This window comes from Rhinopithecus bieti, unplaced genomic scaffold (genome assembly GCF_001698545.2).
Source record: "Rhinopithecus bieti isolate Rb0 unplaced genomic scaffold, ASM169854v2 scaffold_2314, whole genome shotgun sequence".
Classification (NCBI taxonomy): domain Eukaryota; kingdom Metazoa; phylum Chordata; class Mammalia; order Primates; family Cercopithecidae; genus Rhinopithecus; species Rhinopithecus bieti.
In genome coordinates this window covers 1785580-1803843 of record NW_016803781.1, presented here as the reverse complement: position 1 = coordinate 1803843, position 18264 = coordinate 1785580, and the positions used below count along the sequence as shown (strand labels likewise).

At 44.7% G+C, this 18264-nt stretch overlaps 1 protein-coding gene across 5 annotated transcripts in view; it reads left to right on the top strand.

The window, feature by feature from the left end:
* SEZ6L (seizure related 6 homolog like) overlaps positions 1–18264 on the top strand; it is a 92779-nt gene that overhangs the window by 57006 nt on the left and 17509 nt on the right. For all 5 annotated transcript variants that reach the window (XM_017853103.1, XM_017853121.1, XM_017853109.1 and 2 more), the window contains exons 11-12: positions 2176–2367; positions 17290–17484. In XM_017853103.1, the coding sequence (XP_017708592.1) occupies positions 2176–2367; positions 17290–17484 (387 nt within the window). The remainder of the gene's footprint in view (positions 1–2175; positions 2368–17289; positions 17485–18264) is intronic.

Here is an 18264-nt window from a genome sequence, read left to right as displayed (position 1 = left end):
GGGAGGGAGGGAAGGAGGGAAAAAGAGAGAAGGGAGAGGAGAGGAGAGGAAGGAAGGGAGGGAAAAATCATTATTATTTAACCATTTTAAGAGATTGGAATGAACATGAACTGGTTCCCCATAGAAGTCTTCTTACCTGCCTCATTTTTTGCCAAGAAAAGGCCCAAAGTGGAGCAAATAAATTTTAATTGGGCCCCTTCTGTGTGGGACTGTTTGCATTTCCATGCTGGGTCTCTCACTTATCCTCCATCCAAGACAGAGGAGACCCACCAAATCACCTCTGTTGTTCTCTCTTCTGATGAAATGAGGTCAGAAAAACCCCTTGGCACAATGGTCTCCCCATAGAAGTTGCTGGATGCTGTTAACACCTTTCATTGGTTAAACTCCTGTCTTGACATTGAAAGACATATATAGCCATATCTTAAAATGACATTGGTAACGATGCTTACTTATAGTACCCAAGCAGTAGTAAAATGATAGAATAGAAAGTGAAAAACTTTGATGATGTTACTCTTTGGAAATAATGCCACTGTTAAAAATGTATTCTATATTGCTTCAATTGTGTGTGTGTACATGCACATTATACATACATCACATGTCACACATAGACATCTATATATGTGTCATATGTCAACCATAGCTCACTACAACCTCAAGGTTTTGGACTCAAGCAATCCTCCCACCACAGCCTCCCAAAATGCTGGGGTTACAGATGTGAACAACCACACCCAGCTAATTTAAAACATTTTTTTGTAGAGACAGGGGTGTTGCTATGTTGCCCAGGCTGGTCTCAAACTCCTGGCCTCAAGCAATCCTCCTGCCTCGGCCTCCCAGAGAGTTGGGATTACAGGCATGAGCCACTGCACCCAGCAGGTCCCTTCTTCCAAATCCTGCATCTGCTTTTTTTCAGCTCAGAAATGTGGATATCTTTTCATACCATACATGTTGTCCAATTTATTCTCTTTTAATTGGTTTATTGTTTTCCTTTTATCTATATTGATGTTTTAATGTGCAAAGTAATGAATGCTTATTTTACTATATTCCAGCACTACAAAGAAAGCAGTGAAGGCTCCCCCTCATTTTCTTCTCTTTAACAGTTGCTCAGAATTTCACGGGATGGCTATTCCATGATACTTAACTATTTCCCTGTTAAACTATTTGCAATGTTTCCTTTTAAAAGAAAAAAAACTACAAATAATAATGCAATGTGCAACCTTTTACATAGGTCTTTGGACCCTGATGCAAATTATTTGGGCAAATTCATATATATGTACATGTAAATGTGTATGTGTGTGTGTGTGTGTATGTGTGTGTGTGTGTGTATATATATATGTTTTTTGTTGTTTTTTTTTTTTTTGAGACAAGGTCTCACTCTGTTGCCCAGGCTGGAGTGCAGTGGTGCCATCATGGCTCACTGCAGCCTTGACCTCCCAGGCTCAAGCAATCCTCTCACCTCAGCCTCCTGAGTAGCTGGAACAACAGGTGTACAGCACCATGTCCCATTAATTTTTGTGTTTTTTGTAGAGACTGGATCTCGCTATGTTGCCCAGGCTGGTCTCAAACTCCTGAGCTGAAGCGATTCATCCACCTCTGTCTTCCCTTTCAAGTCCTAGGATTACAGGCATGAGCCACCGCGCTCCATCTCTTTGGGGCAAATTCTTAAAGGAGAAATTAAATTCAAGGCTGTTTTCTCCTGGCCTATTCTCCAGCCACCTTTATCAAGCAAAAGATACATTATCTTCCAAAAAGGGAAAGAACTAAGTTAGGAAACTTTCTTTTTTTTTTTTTTTTTTTTTTTTTGAGATGAGTCTCACTCTGTCGCCCAGGCTGGAGTGCAGTGGGCAATCTCCGCTCACTGCAAGCTCCGCCTCCCAGGTTCACGCCATTCTCCTGCCTCAGCCTCCCGAGTAGCTAGGACTACAGGCGCCCGCCACCGCACCTGGCTAATTTTTTGCGTTTTTAGTAGAGACGGGGTTTCACCGTGTTTACCAGGATGGTCTCGATCTCCTGACCTCGTGATCCGTCTGCCTCGGCCTCCCAAAGTGCTGGGATTACAGGCAGGAGCCACCGTGCCCGGCCAAGTTAGGAAACTTTCTAAATCACTCTGTAATTCTCAGCAAACCCATGGTCATCCAGAGGTCTGACGTCCACTTGGTCTGGTTTCATCCCGTGTAGTTATGTATTGCACCGACCCCGGAGAGGTGGATCACTCGACCCGCTTAATTTCGGATCCTGTGCTGCTGGTGGGGACCACCATCCAATACACCTGCAACCCCGGTTTTGTGCTTGAAGGGAGTTCTCTTCTGACCTGCTACAGCCGTGAAACAGGGACTCCCATCTGGACGTCTCGCCTGCCCCACTGCGTTTGTGAGTCCTGTTTATTGAATTGGGTCCCCAGTAGGTAGAAGCAGATTCACTTCCTCTTGTTCACGATGGGAGGCTGGGCTGCTAGGAGAACGCATTCTACTTTTCGACAGGGACTTTTATTATTGTTGCTATGACACAACAGTACCTAACAGGGATTGGGGGCACACATACTATAACATTTACGGTAAATTTATCTTGCATTGCTCTAAGTCTTCTACCAAATGTCACTCTTTCTTCCTCAAGTAGCCCTGGGTGCATGGTATCATTGGTTTCTTTCTTTCCTTCTTTTATTTTATTTTATTTTATTTTTTAGACGGAGTCCCACTATGTCACCCAGGCTGGGGTACAATGGCGCCCTCTCGGCTCACTGCAATCTCCTCCTCCTGGGTTCAAGTGATTCTTGTGCCTCAGCCTCCGGAGTAGCTAAGATTACAGGCGCATGCCACCATGCCTGGCTAATTTTCATATTTTTAGTAGAGACGGAGTTTCACCATGTTGGCCAGGCTGGTCTTGAACTCTTGACCTCAAATGATCCACTCACCTCGGCCTCCCAAAGTGCTGGGATTACAGGCATGAGCCACGGCCTTGGCCTCACTGGTTTCATTTTAAGAAGAGGATACTATGCTAGGTGTGGTGGCTAACACCTGTAATCCCAGCACTTTGGGAGGTCAAGGCAGGCAAATCACTCGAGCTCAAGAGTTTGAGACCAGTCTGGGCAACATGGCGAAACCCCGTCTCTACCAAAAAAATACAGAAATTAGCCAGGCATGGTAGTGTGTGCCTGGTGTCCCAGCTGCTCAGGAGGCTGAGGTGAGAGGATTGCTTGAGCCCGAGACGTCAAGGCTGCAGCGAGCTGTGATTGTGTCACTGCACTCTAGCCTGGGTGCAAAAAGAGGAGGATACTACTTCAAAGCTCTCCAGGGATTCTGATGTACAAACAGCGTTCACAGTCATTGCATAAAGAAAGCATGAAGTTATGTGGAAGGAGCAGAGTCTTACACAGTATTTTGGGGGTTAGAAACTGTCAGCTGCACTAATATTTTAAATTAGTGTGTTATGAACAACTTCATTTGGATTACAGCCAGCTCAAACTCCTGAAACCACACTGAGGTCTTGATAGTGTTGAAGAACCAAGAATTTAACTCTGGGGGGGAGTGAAAAAAGAGAAAAGAAAAAATAGAATTCTTGTAAGTTGATTATAAATTCCCCTACATCTGATGTGAGTAACACTGTGTACAATTTATAGACTTGGCCACCTCCTATAGTGGCTATGTTTTGTGACTTCTCACAACTACCTAAAACAGGCTTCACAAATTTCGATGACCACAGTAACAAGCAGCTCTACAATTTAGATGAGCAAACTGCAGAAAGGCAACCAGAAAGCAAGAAAGTCTATCTGTTTTCACTGGATAGGCTGATACTTACTGAGCACTTACTGTATGCCAGGTGTCGTTCTAAGAATGGCGCATGCATTAACTCTTTTTTTTTTTTTTTTTTGAGACGGAGTCTTGCTCTGTCCCGGGCTGGAGTGCAGTGGCCCGATCTCAGCTCACTGCAAGCTCCGCCTCCCGGGTTTACGCCATTCTCCTGCCTCAGCCTCCCGAGTAGCTGGGACTACAGGCGCCAGCCACCTCGCCCGGCTAGCTTTTGTATTTTTTTAGTAGAGACGGGGTTTCACCGTGTTAGCCAGGATGGTCTCAAACTCCTGACCTCGTGATCCGCCCGTCTCGGTCTCCCAAAGTGCTGGGATTACAGGCTTGAGCCACCGCGCCCGGCCGCATTAACTCTTTTATTCCTGGCAGGAAAATAAAAATGGAGATATCTGTCACTTCTCGTTGAAGACAGAGCACAGCCAAATTCAAACTCACAAGAGACCTTCCTCTCTGCTCTATTCATGAGCCAGCCAAAGCCAAGTTCCCGTTTGCTAGTCCATAAATTCAGCTTCCTCAGCCCGCAGAAGGACTTTACTCTACAGACCCCAAAAGAATTAAGAGTTTTAGGCCCGCAGCACTTGCTTCCTAGATTTCCCTTAACATCTGATCCTTTTCTTGTGAGAGAAAATTTTCCATTTCTGTGTTCTTATTTTCCCTTCTCAAAAAGGCAGACTTTATTATTCTGTTTCCACAAGTAACAGGGATTCTTGGACCACACAGCCCTGTGTCTCCATCTGTCTTTTTAGTCAGAGTCCCAAAATTTCAGAGCTGAAGGGAAGCTGAGAGATAGAATACAACCCGGGATGACTTAGAGATAAAATGCAACTGCCCCACTGTACAGATAAGAACAATAGTTACTTGTTGAATGTATAAGACACACTGCTAAGCACACTACACATATCTGTAAACATACGTGCTTTTGTGTATGTATATATAGTGTGTACCTACGTGTATATATGCATGTGTAATGTGTGTACATATGTTAATATGCATGTATATAATATGTTACATAGGTGTATATATGCCTATATATAATATGTGTACATTTAGGGTGTATATTATGACATATATATAATGTGTGGTATGCGTGAATTATGCCTTATAAATGTATGATATTATATGCATATATTAATGTTACATATGGTGTATATGTGGCCTACATGTGATGTACATATGTGTATGTGCATATATGTGTACAGTGTGTATGTTCATATACATGATGTGCATGTAGTGTAATGCATATCGATAAGTGACATGCATATTATGTAATGTGTGTACATGGGTGTATGCATATATGTTGTGGTGCGTGTGTGTATATATGGCATGTACATATGTGTACATGTGTGTATGCATATATAGTTGACATATGTGTATGTGTATGCGTATATATAATGTGATGTCAACAATGATGCATAATATACTGCATAGTACACACTATATAAGGCCAACCTCGATCACATTCACGAGGGGAAGTACGGATAACAACGCAACTCATCCTCATGAATGTTAAGACCACCACCTTTCTAGACCACTACTATATACTATTTGATGCACAATGTCCACATGCGTGTGTCGGTATTTATACACACATATAACCCTAGCCCCTTAACCACAACGCACAGCGTTCGTCCGCGCAACCCCGAACCTTGGGGCCAAGTCCACCATTGGTTGGTCCTGGTTAGGTTCAATCCCATCCCAAAAGATATGTCAGAGTTCCCTAACCACAGTATCTGTAACTGTGACCTTGATTGGACATTATGCGTCCTTTGATCCTAACCCATGGTATCTGTAACTGTGACCTTGACTTGGAAATAGGGTCTTCAAAGGTCCTAACCCACAGTATCTGTAACTGTGACCTTGACTGGAAATAGGGTCTTCAAAGTCCTAACCCACAGTATCTGTAACTATGACCTTGATTGGAAATTGGTTCTTCAGAGTCCTAACCCACAGTATCTGTAACTGTGACCTGGATTGGACATAGCATCTTTGAAGTCCTAACCCACAGTATTTGTAACTGTGGATTTGATTGGAAATAGAATCTTTGCAGATGTGGTCAAGTTAAACTGAGGTCATACTGGATTAAGATGGGTATTGATCCAATGACTGGTGTCCTTGTAAGAAGATGGAAATCTGGACGCAGATGGGGACACGGATACAGAGAAGGCCACGGGATGACAGAGGGAGAGACTGGAGTGATGCAGCTGCAAGCCAGGGAGCACGAAGGAAGAATCCCCCCACTGCAGCTTTCAGAGGGAGCATGGCCCTGCTGACACCTTGATTTTGGACTTCCAGCCTCCCAGTACTACAAACCAATAAGTTTCTGCTGTCCCAAGCCCCTCCATTTGTGGTCCTTTGTCAAGGGTAGCCCTAGGATGTGAGTGCCATTCCCATTTCCTTCTAGTGACTGCAAGAGCGATCAGAAGCAGCCACTTTAGTAACTCCAGCTGCAGAGACCCAGAGATGAAAAGCTTAAAACAAAAGCTTCTATTAAAATACTGACAGGTGGAGACATCATTTTTTAAAAAAGAAAAAGCACTTCGCCAATGACACCCAGTCTCTAAAGACCCTCTGAGCTGCTGCAGCTGCTGCTGGATTTCCAAGAGGCAAGCCTTCCTCCCTCCCTTCGGGGACACTTTTCCCTGAAATCTCAGTGTTGGAGTAGAGACGGCTTCCCTGACACCCATGCTAATGAGTTCACGAGCCACGCGGGGTGTCAGGAGACATGCAGTACTCCCAAAAGCCTGAAGAAGAGCCTGGCGTGTGGTGGCAGCGACGTGACAAGCGGGCGAGGCTGATGGGAGATAACACAGGAGGCGAGAGATGGTCGGATTCTGGCAGCGCAGCTCCTGAGTAAGAGGGAGGATGCAGTCTAGGTTCTGAAGGCATGTTTAAGGTTGAGGCTGTCGTACATAAAACAGCTTTGAAACATTTTGTCGGCTGAACAAAGGGAACAGCACCGATTTGATGAGCCCCTTCAGTAGGCTGACCTTTTCCCCAGCACTAACACTGTTCACCCTCATAGACATTGCACAGGTGAATGCCTGTCCACTTAAAAGCAGGCAAAGAAGGACTGGAGAGGGTGAGTAGCTTTCCTGAGGTCACACAACAGAAAGGAAGACCAGAATTGTAACTCAAGCCTGACCAAACCCGAAAGCATCTTCCCAACCTCATCACTCTACGGTTCAGCTTTTGGGCAAATCTCTGGTGCTTAAGCGTGGACAAAGATCTTCCACCAAGAAGCTCATGAAGCAGACAGAAAACGGGCCCAGTGGTGCGGTGGCTCACGCCTGTAATCCCAACACTTGTGGGAGACTGAGGCAGGAGGATCACTTGAGGTCAGGAGTTCCAGACCAGCCTGGTCAACATGGTGAAACCCCCGTCTCTACTAAAAATACAAAAATTAGCCAGGCTTGATGGTGGGCCACCTGCCATCTGAGCTACTCAGGAGGCTGAGGCAGGAGAATCGCTTGAGCCTGGGAGGCGGAGGTTGCAGTGAGCAGAGATCACACCACTGTACTCCAGCCTGGGCGACAGAGGAAGACCCTGTCTCAACAAAAAAGAAAAAAGGAAAAAAGGAAAGAAAACTGCATAAGCTCTGAATGTCTACAGCCTCTTGCCAAGTCACTTGCCCGAAGCCATAGTTTGGTCCCCTGGAACTCAAAGCCATGTCTTTTTAATCCTAGTCCATTTACCCCAGGGCACTTTTAGAACAGACAGGTCAGGCAGAGCTAAAGGGAAGAGTCTGGGTGTCAAAGTCAGACACACCCTCCAGTTCTGCTGAGTGACCTTTGCCCTCTCTGGGCCTCAGAGCCTCCATCTGTGAAAGAAAATAATACCCTTTACCAAGAAGGATTGTTGGGAGCAACTCAGTCATTCAACTTACTCAGTTGTTCAGGCCTCCTATATGCAGGCACACGTTAGGACAGAGGTTCCCAAACTTTCTCAACTCACAATACCCTTGGTGTCACAGGAATTATTTCAGAGATTTCCTAGGCCAAAAAACCCAACAATTCCATTTATTAAACAGTTAGGTACAAACAACTGAATGAATAGTTATCTCTTCACAACGTAGTAGCCATTTGAAAAAGTAATGCACATACATTAAAAGAAAAATGTTTTTTTATTATGAAATAATGACAATTGCTGGCCGGGTGTGGTGGCTCATGCCTGTAATCCTAGCGCTTTGGGAGGCTGAGGCGGGCGGATCACCTGAGGTCAGGAGTTCAAGACCAGCCTGGCCAACATAGTGAAACCCTGTCTCTACTAAAAATACAAAAATTAGCTGGGTGTGATGGCATGTGCCTATAATCCCAGCTACCCAGGAGGCTGAGGCAGGAAAATCGCTGGAACCCGGGAGACAGAGGTTGCAGTGAGCAGAGATCACGCCACTGCACTCCAGCCTGGGAGACAGAGCAAGACTTTGTCTCAAATAATAATAATAATAATAATAATGACAATTGCTGCTACTAGGATGTGTATTCCCGTTGGGCTGTGCAAAACTTCTCAAACGTTAGCATCAGATGGGACTTCACCACCCTAATTTCCTGTTCCATGTTGATTTTGTCACAGTTCTTGCTTTTTAGCACGAGCACCACAAAAAAATCCAACTTTGCAATGATGGGTCATCATCGAAAAAAAGGTGGCGCAATATAATGTTTGAAATGGTGAACTATCTCGAGCTGGTAGTTCACAAGGGTCCAGCATATCATTGTGTTTCCTCAGAACTTTTTTTTTTTTTTTTTGAGATGGAGTCTGGCTCTGTCCCCAGGCTGGAGTGCAGTGGCGCGATCTCGGCTCACTGTAAGCTCCGCCTCCCGGGTTCACACCATTCTCCTGCCTCAGCCTCCTGAGTAGCTGGGACTACAGGCACTCGCCACCACGCCCGGCTAATTTTTTGTATTTTTAGTACAGACGGGGTTTCACCGTGTTAGCCAGGATGGGCTTGATCTCCTGACCTTGTGATCCATCTACCTCGGCCTCCCAAAGTGCTGGGATTACAGGTGTGAGCCACCACGCCCGGCCCTCAGAACTTTTTTAAACTCCCACAGCACCCCTGTGAGTTCCTGGTGGCATCCTGGGTCACATTGGTGCACAGTTTGGGAACCCTGGCACTAGCCCCTGGAAAAAACAGTAAAGTATAAACAGATATGACCCACATTCTCATGGAACCTGGGGCCTATTTGGAAAGGAGGGTGGAAAGACAGGTCTATGAAGGAATCGTCAACATCACCTCCTCCAGGAAGTCCTCCCTGATTCCCTAGGCTGGGTTGTGTTTCTCTCCTCAGAATTCCCATGGAACCTACAGTGACATCTGTCACCATAGCTGCTGCAGTTTATTGAAATGATCTGTTTATATATTTGTAGAATCACATTCCCTAGAGTAAGAAAGGGAAAACATTTTTTTAAATATATAGAATCAAACACATAACTCATTTGCTAGGATTGACTCCAGTTGATCCTTGAAACTCTCAGGCCCAGGAGGCTCAATAAACGATGTTACTATTACTGTTGCTAATATTGTTAGCAAAACGAATGTGGTCTTTATCACACCTCCGCTTTGCTGCAACTTCCCCTCTTTGGTAGGGACGTGGTGGACGACTCCTGAGGTACCCATCCCAGAGACATAAACCACACCACCAAAAGTAACAAGAATCTGACAAATCCAGTGAGGGTTTTATGGGTGGCTCTCCAGGAGTCACTCAGCTTGCTTAAAAGACAGCGATTCCCCGGGAAGGCCCTTGTTCATCACAGCCCTGAGCCCAGAACACCTGGGATAAGAGACGTAGGGATTTCCCAGCCCGGACAGAGCCCACAGGTGCTGTGGCCAGACTGTGGCCACGGTAGGAGCTTTTACTGTTGAGCCATCTCCTGTGGCCACATCTTGACCAGCATGTCCAGTGTTAGCTGAGTGCCCGTCCTCATTTAGAGATCTCTGTCTCTGGGAAAGCGGTCTCTCAGAGAAACCCGTGATAACCTAGGGGATTTGGGTAAAAGAAGGGCCTTTTGTTAGAGCAGAACCATTACATGGACAGCCCTCAAAACCAGCACGTCTAGGTTTGTACCCCAGCCCTGCCTCTTACAAGCACCAAGACTTTATGCAAGCCAGCTTTCTCATCAGAAAGATTGAAACATGAACAAGACAATCATAAATATAAAGGCTTTTAATGAATGGTGTGCCTGGCACATAGCAAGTCTTCAGTTAACACTGGCTGCTAATCACCACTCTGTTTCTAAGCTCCACTACTTGTAGGGTATATTGCAAACCATTTGTAACTATTACTAGGGGATTGCTTTCGAGCATTTTGTTCAAATGTGCTCCAGAAATGTACATTTTCTCCTATTGTTAAAGAGAGAGGAAAATGGAAAAAGAAAATAGAAATGAGGGTAGGTTTGTGATTAGATCTATAAGGCCATCGGTCCAATTCATTTGCATTCCTGGGAGAGAACGGCTGGAGTTACTCCAGTTGCAACCCGAGTTGTTTAAAACATTCGACCAGTGGTTTTCAACCAGAGGCGATTTTGCTTCCCAGGGGACATGTGTCAATACAATTTCTAGAGAAATTATGAGTTGTCACAACTTGTCAAGGAAGAGGGGTGCTACCGCCTTCTAGCAGATCAGGGTCCGGGATGCTGTTCCATATCCTCCAGTGCCCAGGACAGCCCCCACCACAAAGAATTATCCATTCCAAATGTAAACCCTAAGTTGAGAAAACCTGCCTTAGATGATCTTATTTCAAAGTGTGACAACATGTCACTGCTCAGCCATGTCTCAGCTAAGATCCAGCCTGTTTATGGGCAGGAAAAATGGGGTCCGGAGACATAAGCAACTCACTCAAGGTGGTGCAGCAGACACAGGCTTCCAGTTTCAAATTCAAGCTCCTATTCCTTTCACTCTTCTGCCATCTTCTAGGCACTGAAGATACACACAAATGCCTTCCAAGAGCTGGTTCCTGCTGGGGAAAAATTCCGTATGACATTGTTTTCAAACTCTTACTGAGGACTGGGTCAAAATCGAATCAAGCTGACTTGAAAGCTAGAGAATCCTCAGCTCAATTCGCAGCTCAGCCACTTCCTGTTTGAGAGGAATTTTCACCAGTGAGTTCCACCTGAGCCTCAGTTTTCTCATCTGTAAAATGGTTGCATGGTGCAGTGGTTAAGACCGGATTTGGACCACCTGGATTTGAATCTTATTTATACCGCTAATTAGCCTGTGACCTTTGACTTGTTACCCAACAGTTTTGTGCTCCATTTGCCTTGGATATAAAATGGGGATGATGACCAGGCATGATGGCTCACACCCGTAATCTCAGCACCTTGAAAGAACGAGACAGGAGGATCACTTGAGGCCAGGAGTCCAAGACCAGCCTTGGTAACCTCAGGGTCCTCGGGACCCTGTCTTCATAAAAAAATTTTAAATTAGCCAGGCATGGTGGTGCACACCAGTGGTCCCAGCTACTCGGGAGGCTAAAGTGGGAGGATCACTTGAGAGGGAGGTCAAGGCTGAAATGAGCTGTGTTCATGCCACTGCACTCCAGCCTGGGTGAAAGAGTGAGACCCTGTCTCAAAAATAAAAATAAAATGAATTAGGAATGAAGATATAACATCTGTGTCTTACGGTTGTTGTGATAACTAAATGAGTTCATAGATATAAAACACTCAGAATGGAATCTGGCTCAGAGAATGCACTCAGTAAATATTGTAAATGTTGGCTGCTTTGGTCATGAATGTTATTACCTTCAAGGACTTTGTGGGAGGATTAGAAATAATATATGCAAATCATCTAATACAGAATGGTTGTGCAAATATTTTGGAAATTAATTAAATGGTGAGTTAATATGTTAACCATGCCAGGATACCAAAGCAGTGGTGCTGAGCCCTTGCCAAACTTTAAAATCGCCTGGAGAGTTTTAAAAAGAATCCTCTGGGTGACTAATTAAATTAAAATACCATAGGGGGCAGAGCCAGGGCACAGGATAACCCAAGGCCACTCTAGCAACTTAGCCTGGGGGTCCTGCTCCTAGGTCAGCTGTCAATATCCTCCTTTACAAATCCAGGTCTAATGATTTATGCTTTATCCACCCTATACCTCCCCAGGGCGAGGACAGTGTTTAGCACTGATTTGGTACCAGGAGATACTTGTGGAATACATAGAGGATTGAATTAGTGTTAAGTTACTCGAAGGAAGGCACCATGTTCACCTTGCTCATCATTGTATGCCCAGCGCATACAATGCCTGGCACACAGAAGGTGTCCAATAAATATGTGTTGTGTTAATTAATCTTAATTTATCAAAGAAAAATTCCAGGGAAAGGTTCAAGGGGGAATTCTTTTGAGTTGCCACTGCCACCTGCTGGTCATTTTGCTGCACTGCAGGTAATACAATAGGGATTTGTGTTCTCTGAAAGGAGCCACCAATGTCAACAAGAAAAGCCTCCCCACCAGGGGAGGGAAAGTGAGGCTTCTCCTCTGCGCTTTCCCCAGCACAATTGAGATCACACTGGGTTGCAATGACCCGATAACTGTTCTCTGTTCCCCACTCGACTGAGTTCTGGGAGAACAGAAACCATGATTCTCTAATTCACTACTTCATACCCAGCTCCTAGCACAGGGATGGAATGTTGGAGGAACAGAGTCTACAGTCTAAAAAAAACAAAAACAAAAAAATCGGAGAGTGTATTCTGGACTCTAGGAGTTCAAAAACTATAAAGTGTAGTGCACCGGGCTGCATTTCCCGTGGAGTAGGAGTATTAGATACATTACGGGAGTACTCACGCGGCTTTAAACAGTGTCCTGACGAACTTTTTGTGAGTCGTTTGGCTTAGAAAATTAGAAAATTAAAACTGACATGTGAAGCCTCTGATTATAAGACTATTATTATTTAGAGTGAGGCTAAATTATATAGTGCAATCTAAATAGAAAAACAAGTCAATAGAAATTTACAAAAATATATTAAAGAGGACAGGTGTGGTGGCTCATGCCTGTAATCCCAGCACTTTGGGAGGCTGCGGTGGATGGATCACTTGAGGTCAAGAGTTCAAGACCAGCCTGGCCAAAATGGTGGAACCCTGTCTCTACTAAAAATACAAAAAAAAAAAAATTAGCTAGGCGTGGTGGCACATGACTGTAGTCCCAGCTACTCGGGAGGCAGAGGGAGGAAAATCGCTTGGACCCAGAAGGCTGAGGTTGCAGTGAGCTGAGATCATGCCACTGCACTACATCTTGAGTGACAGAGTGAGACTCCGTCTCTCTCTTTTTCTCTCTCTCTCCATATATATATATATACACACACATATATATGTGTATATATACGTATTAAGTCAACAACAGTACAATTGGTATGAAAATATGACAAGAGTTATAAAAGTCATAAAAATAATCAGTGTGTATTTGGGTGCTCACTATATGCTGCCCATCTCATGTGCATGAGCTTATTTAATTCTCATAAAAACACCATGAGATGGCCCATTTTCAAGATGAGGAAATTGAGGCTCAGAGAGGAAATTGAGGCTCAGAGAGGAAATTGAGGCTCAGAGAGGTCAGTTGTGCTCACAGACGTACAACTAGGATCTGAATCCTGAGCCCTTGGACACTTGAGCCCAAGCGCTTCTACTCTGCAATTTGCCTTTAAATGAAACGATGTGAGATCTTTCAAGAAACATTTATTGGGCTCCTATCCTGTACCAGGCTGCCAAGGATGCAGCAGTGAGCTCAGCTGGGTTGAGGACCAAAGACTTCCTAAGGATATTTTCAGAGGAATCATTAGAACATGAATGGCACTGGGTTTATAATGTATAAACATTCATTATACCATCTATGTTTATTGTAAAATAATGCAGACCCACCCTGCATTAAAAAAAAAAAAAATACAACAAAGCACAGGCTGTGAAAATAAAAATAAAATTCTCCCTTCCTACAGCCCATCCCCAAGGCACGCTCTGCAGGGTTAATGATCCCTTGCCAGCCCTTTTAGGTCTCGTCCATAAACACATAATAGAGTGCTGCCTTGGAGGGAGCCCCATGATTGATTTAAGCAAGGCTTTGTGATTTGACTCTGGGCTCAGACACAGAAGCATTGGCTGCATATCCATCCTGCTCTGCAATGCCAGGGGGTAAACTTCAAGTATACAAATGACCTTCAATTAGTGGAAGGATTAGCCTTGGCCAAGTGTCAGCTGAACCACTTATTGCCTCATCTCTGGGAATCTTGTGGAAAGGGAAGTACATTCAGCATCTCTGCCTCTCTCGCTCAACTATTCCAACAGCCCCTTCCCTTGGCTGCATTAGCGGTCTTCTCCAGCCAGCCAGGGTCTTCTGAGTTTCTCTCTTCTATGGCACCTGCCATTTTTAATTACATTGTCCATTTACACATTTGCTTGGCCCCTTAGAGCATGCAGACCATGAGCTTTAGAGGGCAGGAATGGTGTCTGATTCACCTCCTTACCCCATTGCTGGATGCATTGCTGGGCATGAAGTAAGCACTCATGAGATATTTTGTGAATAAATGCATGGGTGCTCGCCAGAGCTATCTATGGTGTCATCCAAGACGCAACTCCAGCTGCACAGTGACCTGGAAAGTCTCTTTCCACAGGCTGACTTCTGGGCTAGATTTCAAGGGTGGGAAGGAAACAGTTCATAAGCGCCAGTGAAGACTGCTATTGACATATAAAGGAAAACCCTTCAACCTCAAGAGTAGAAACCAGATTCCTACCCATCTACCCACTGGAGGAGATCAAAGCCCTGATTCTTCATGTGTGGTGATTACTGTGACTAAAGCATACTCATCAATTGATTCATTGATCTTTTCATGAGAAAAGTGATATATTTAAATGCCTACAAGGCCAGGCAATAGGGAGTGGCAGAGATTGGGGCCAAAGTAAAGAATATTCCTGGTCTAACAGGGAAAGCCAGTTCTCAACTCCAGCCAGTCATTGCCATGTAACTATGTGAACCCAGTATTGCCCAATCTTCTAATGTTTCAGAAGAATCCAAAAATCTAAGTTATTGTTTGAAATCTCCTAATTTGTGAAAGCTCGGTAACTATTGTTTTAGTTGACATTGCTCAAGCTAAGTAGAGCCCAGAGGTAAGTCATGTTCACAGAGAAAAGGGTTCTAGCTGGGACCTATATTGTACTGTGTGCCTTGAACCACAAGTACCATAGGACCAGGGATTGTATCTGCTTTATTCACCTCTGTGTCCTCAGTACTACTTATGTTGTTGGCACGTAGTAATTGCTCAATAAACATTATTTGAGTAAATAAAGGAATGCTTTCTGTGAACCAGGCATTGTACTGGGTATGAGCATAATATGAGTTTTAAGCCTGGGAAAGAGGTGCCAGAAAAGATTCTGAAGTTATGATGGTGATAAGACAGAGTTCCCACCTGCCTTTGGGTAGCAATCTGGGTCTTGAAGGGATGCTTGAGATTCATCTTGCAAAATAAGATGTTTCAAACAACACATGTTTATTATCTGACAGTTTCTGTGGGTCAGAAATCTGGGCACAGCTTAACATGTACACCCATGTTCATAGCAGTATTGTTCAGAGTAGCCAAAAGGGGAAGCTACCCAAGTGTCCATCGATGGATGAACAAAAACCAAAATGTGGCACCTGCCTACAATGGAATATTAGTCAGCCTTGAAAAGGAAGAAAATTTTTGACACATCTTACAACCTAGATGAACTTTGAGGACATTACGCTAAGTGAAAAAAGCCAGTCCCAGAAGGCAAATACCATTTGATTCCACTTACAAGTGACAACTAGAGCTGTCAACTTCACAGAGACAGAAAGTAGAATGGGGGGGGATACCAGGGACTAGGGATAAGTTGTTTAATGCATACAGAGTGTAAGATTCGCAAGATGAAAAGAGTTCTGGACATAAGTTGCCCAAGAATGTAAAAGTACACTAACCTACTGGACCATGCACTTAAAATGGTTAAGATGGTCAGTTTTATGTTATGTGGATTTTACTACAATTAAAAATTTTTTAAATAATAAAGTTTATAATGTTTTAGGATTTGTAGTCCTGTGTGTGAAGCAATTTGCTAGCTGTCCATTCCATCCAGGTGCTGAAAGAGGACTAGATTTCACTTGGGGCCTGAAATGGGTTAAACCTGCAGGTTCAACTCTCCAATAAATACTGTGATGCCAGCATCTTGGGTGGCTGAGGCAGGAGGATTGCTTGAGCCCAGGAGTTTGAGACCAGTTTGGGAGGCATAGCAAGGCGCTGTCTCTACTAAAAAAAAAAAAAAAAAAAAAAAAGCCAAGTGTGGCCGGACACGCCCTTAGTCCCAGCTACTCAGAAGGCTTAAGCAGGGGAATGGCTCGACCCTGGGAGGTTGACGCTGCAGTGAGCCGGGGTTGCACCAGTGCACTCCAGCCTGGGTGTCTTAGGCTACTGGGGGCTTTGTGTCTGCAGCTGAAGAGAGTAGTCACCAGATGGCAGTGTGGGCTTATTTTTAATAGTTGGGGCCTTTTATTGCATTCCTACTAAATCCCAGGCCCTGAGCTTCAAGCTTGCTCTGACAGGCTCATCTCCAATGAAACATAAATAATTCAGTACAATACAGTGCATGCAGTGCTGGAAAAACTAAGAAGACTGACGACTCAGTTGATGGTAAGAGGCATCAAGGAAGGCTTCCTGGAGAAGGAGAAATGAAGACTGAGTGTTGAAAGACAAGACCTAGTCATGATGGATGCACAGGTTAGGTGTCAGGTGAAAAGCAAGGAGAATACTTCATAATTAAACACCCTCACTGTCCATCATTTACTAAGCAGCTATGACATGCCAAAAACATCTTAAGCATTTCTTTATTTATCTATTTTAGTCCTCCAAATGCCTATAAGATAGATAATACTTTGATCATCATTATGCTAATGGGGAAAGTAAGGATCAGAAAGGTTATGCCACTTGCTGACGATCGCACAGCTAATAAGTAACAGAACTCGTTTTTCTTTTTTTTCCTTTGAGACGGAGTCTCGCTCTGTCGCCCAGGCTGGAGTGCAGTGGCTGGATCTCGGCTCACTGCAAGCTCCGCCTCCCGGGTTCACGCCATTCTCCTGCCTCAGCCTCCAGAGTGGCTGGGACTACAGGCACCCGCCACCTCGCCCGGCTAGTTTTTTGTATTTTTTAGTAGAGACGGGGTTTCACCATGTTAGCCAGGATGGTCTCGATCTGCTGACCTTGTGATCCACCCGTCTCGGCCTCCCAAAGTGCTGGGATTACAGGCTTGAGCCACCACGCCCAGCCAGAACTCATATTTTAACCTTGATTCCACAGCCAACTTCATTCTACCTTGCCCATATGTAGTCTGTGCCCAGAGGTGAAAGATAGAAAGGAGAGTTTGAGAAATAGAAAACAGTCTGACGCGAGGTGGTGATGCAGACAGAGGATGCTGGAGAGGCTGACCAAAGCTAGATCACACAGGTTCTGAGCAGGACTCCCCAAAGATTTGTATCATCTCATCAGAGCTCCTTCTGGCTTGCATTTCAGCGGAGGAGTCCCTGGCATGTGACAACCCAGGGCTGCCTGAAAATGGATACCAAATCCTGTACAAGCGACTCTACCTGCCAGGAGAGTCCCTCACTTTCATGTGTTACGAAGGCTTTGAGCTCATGGGCGAAGTGACCATCCGCTGCATCCTGGGACAGCCATCCCACTGGAACGGGCCCCTGCCCGTGTGTAAAGGTAAAGAAACCTACTCACCACACAGGGTCCACGGGGCCTGGAGATGTCAGGATTGGCTCACAGGAGTTCTGAACTTGCTCTAAAAAGTTGGACTAGGAGTTCGAGACCAGCCTAGGGAACATAGTGAGACCCCCCATCTCTATAAAAAAAAAAAAAAAAAAAAAGTAGTTGGGCACACACCTGTAGTCCCAGCTACTCGGGAGGCTGAGATGGGAGGATCACCAGAGCCTAGGAGGTCAAGGTTGCAGTGAGCCTTGATCATGCCATTGCACTCCAGCCTGGACATAGCAAGACTCTATCTCAAAAAAATTAAATTTTAAAATAATAAAAAGCTGAGCTACTGTACTTCATTAAATCTAAGATGTCACCATTACTTTTTGCACCACTACAAAAGAAAAAACAAAATGCTGCCAATTCCACTATGACACAATGTCTTCTCCTGGCTTAGAATTTTTATTTTTACTTAATAAAGGAGCTTTTGGCCAGGCACAGTGGCTCACGCCTGTAATCCCAACACTTTGGGAGGCCGAGGCAGGCAGATCACTTGAGGTCAGGAGTTCAAGACCAGCCTGGCCGACATGGTGAAACCCCATCTCTACTAAAAATAAAAAAAAATTAGCTTGGCATAGTGGTGCACGCCTGAAGTTACTCGGGAGGCTGAGGCAGGAGAATCACTTGAACGGGCAGCGGAGGTTGCAGTGAGCTGAGATCACGCCACTGCACTCCAGCCTGGAATGACACAGTGAGATTCTATCTAAAAATAAAAATAAATAAATAAAT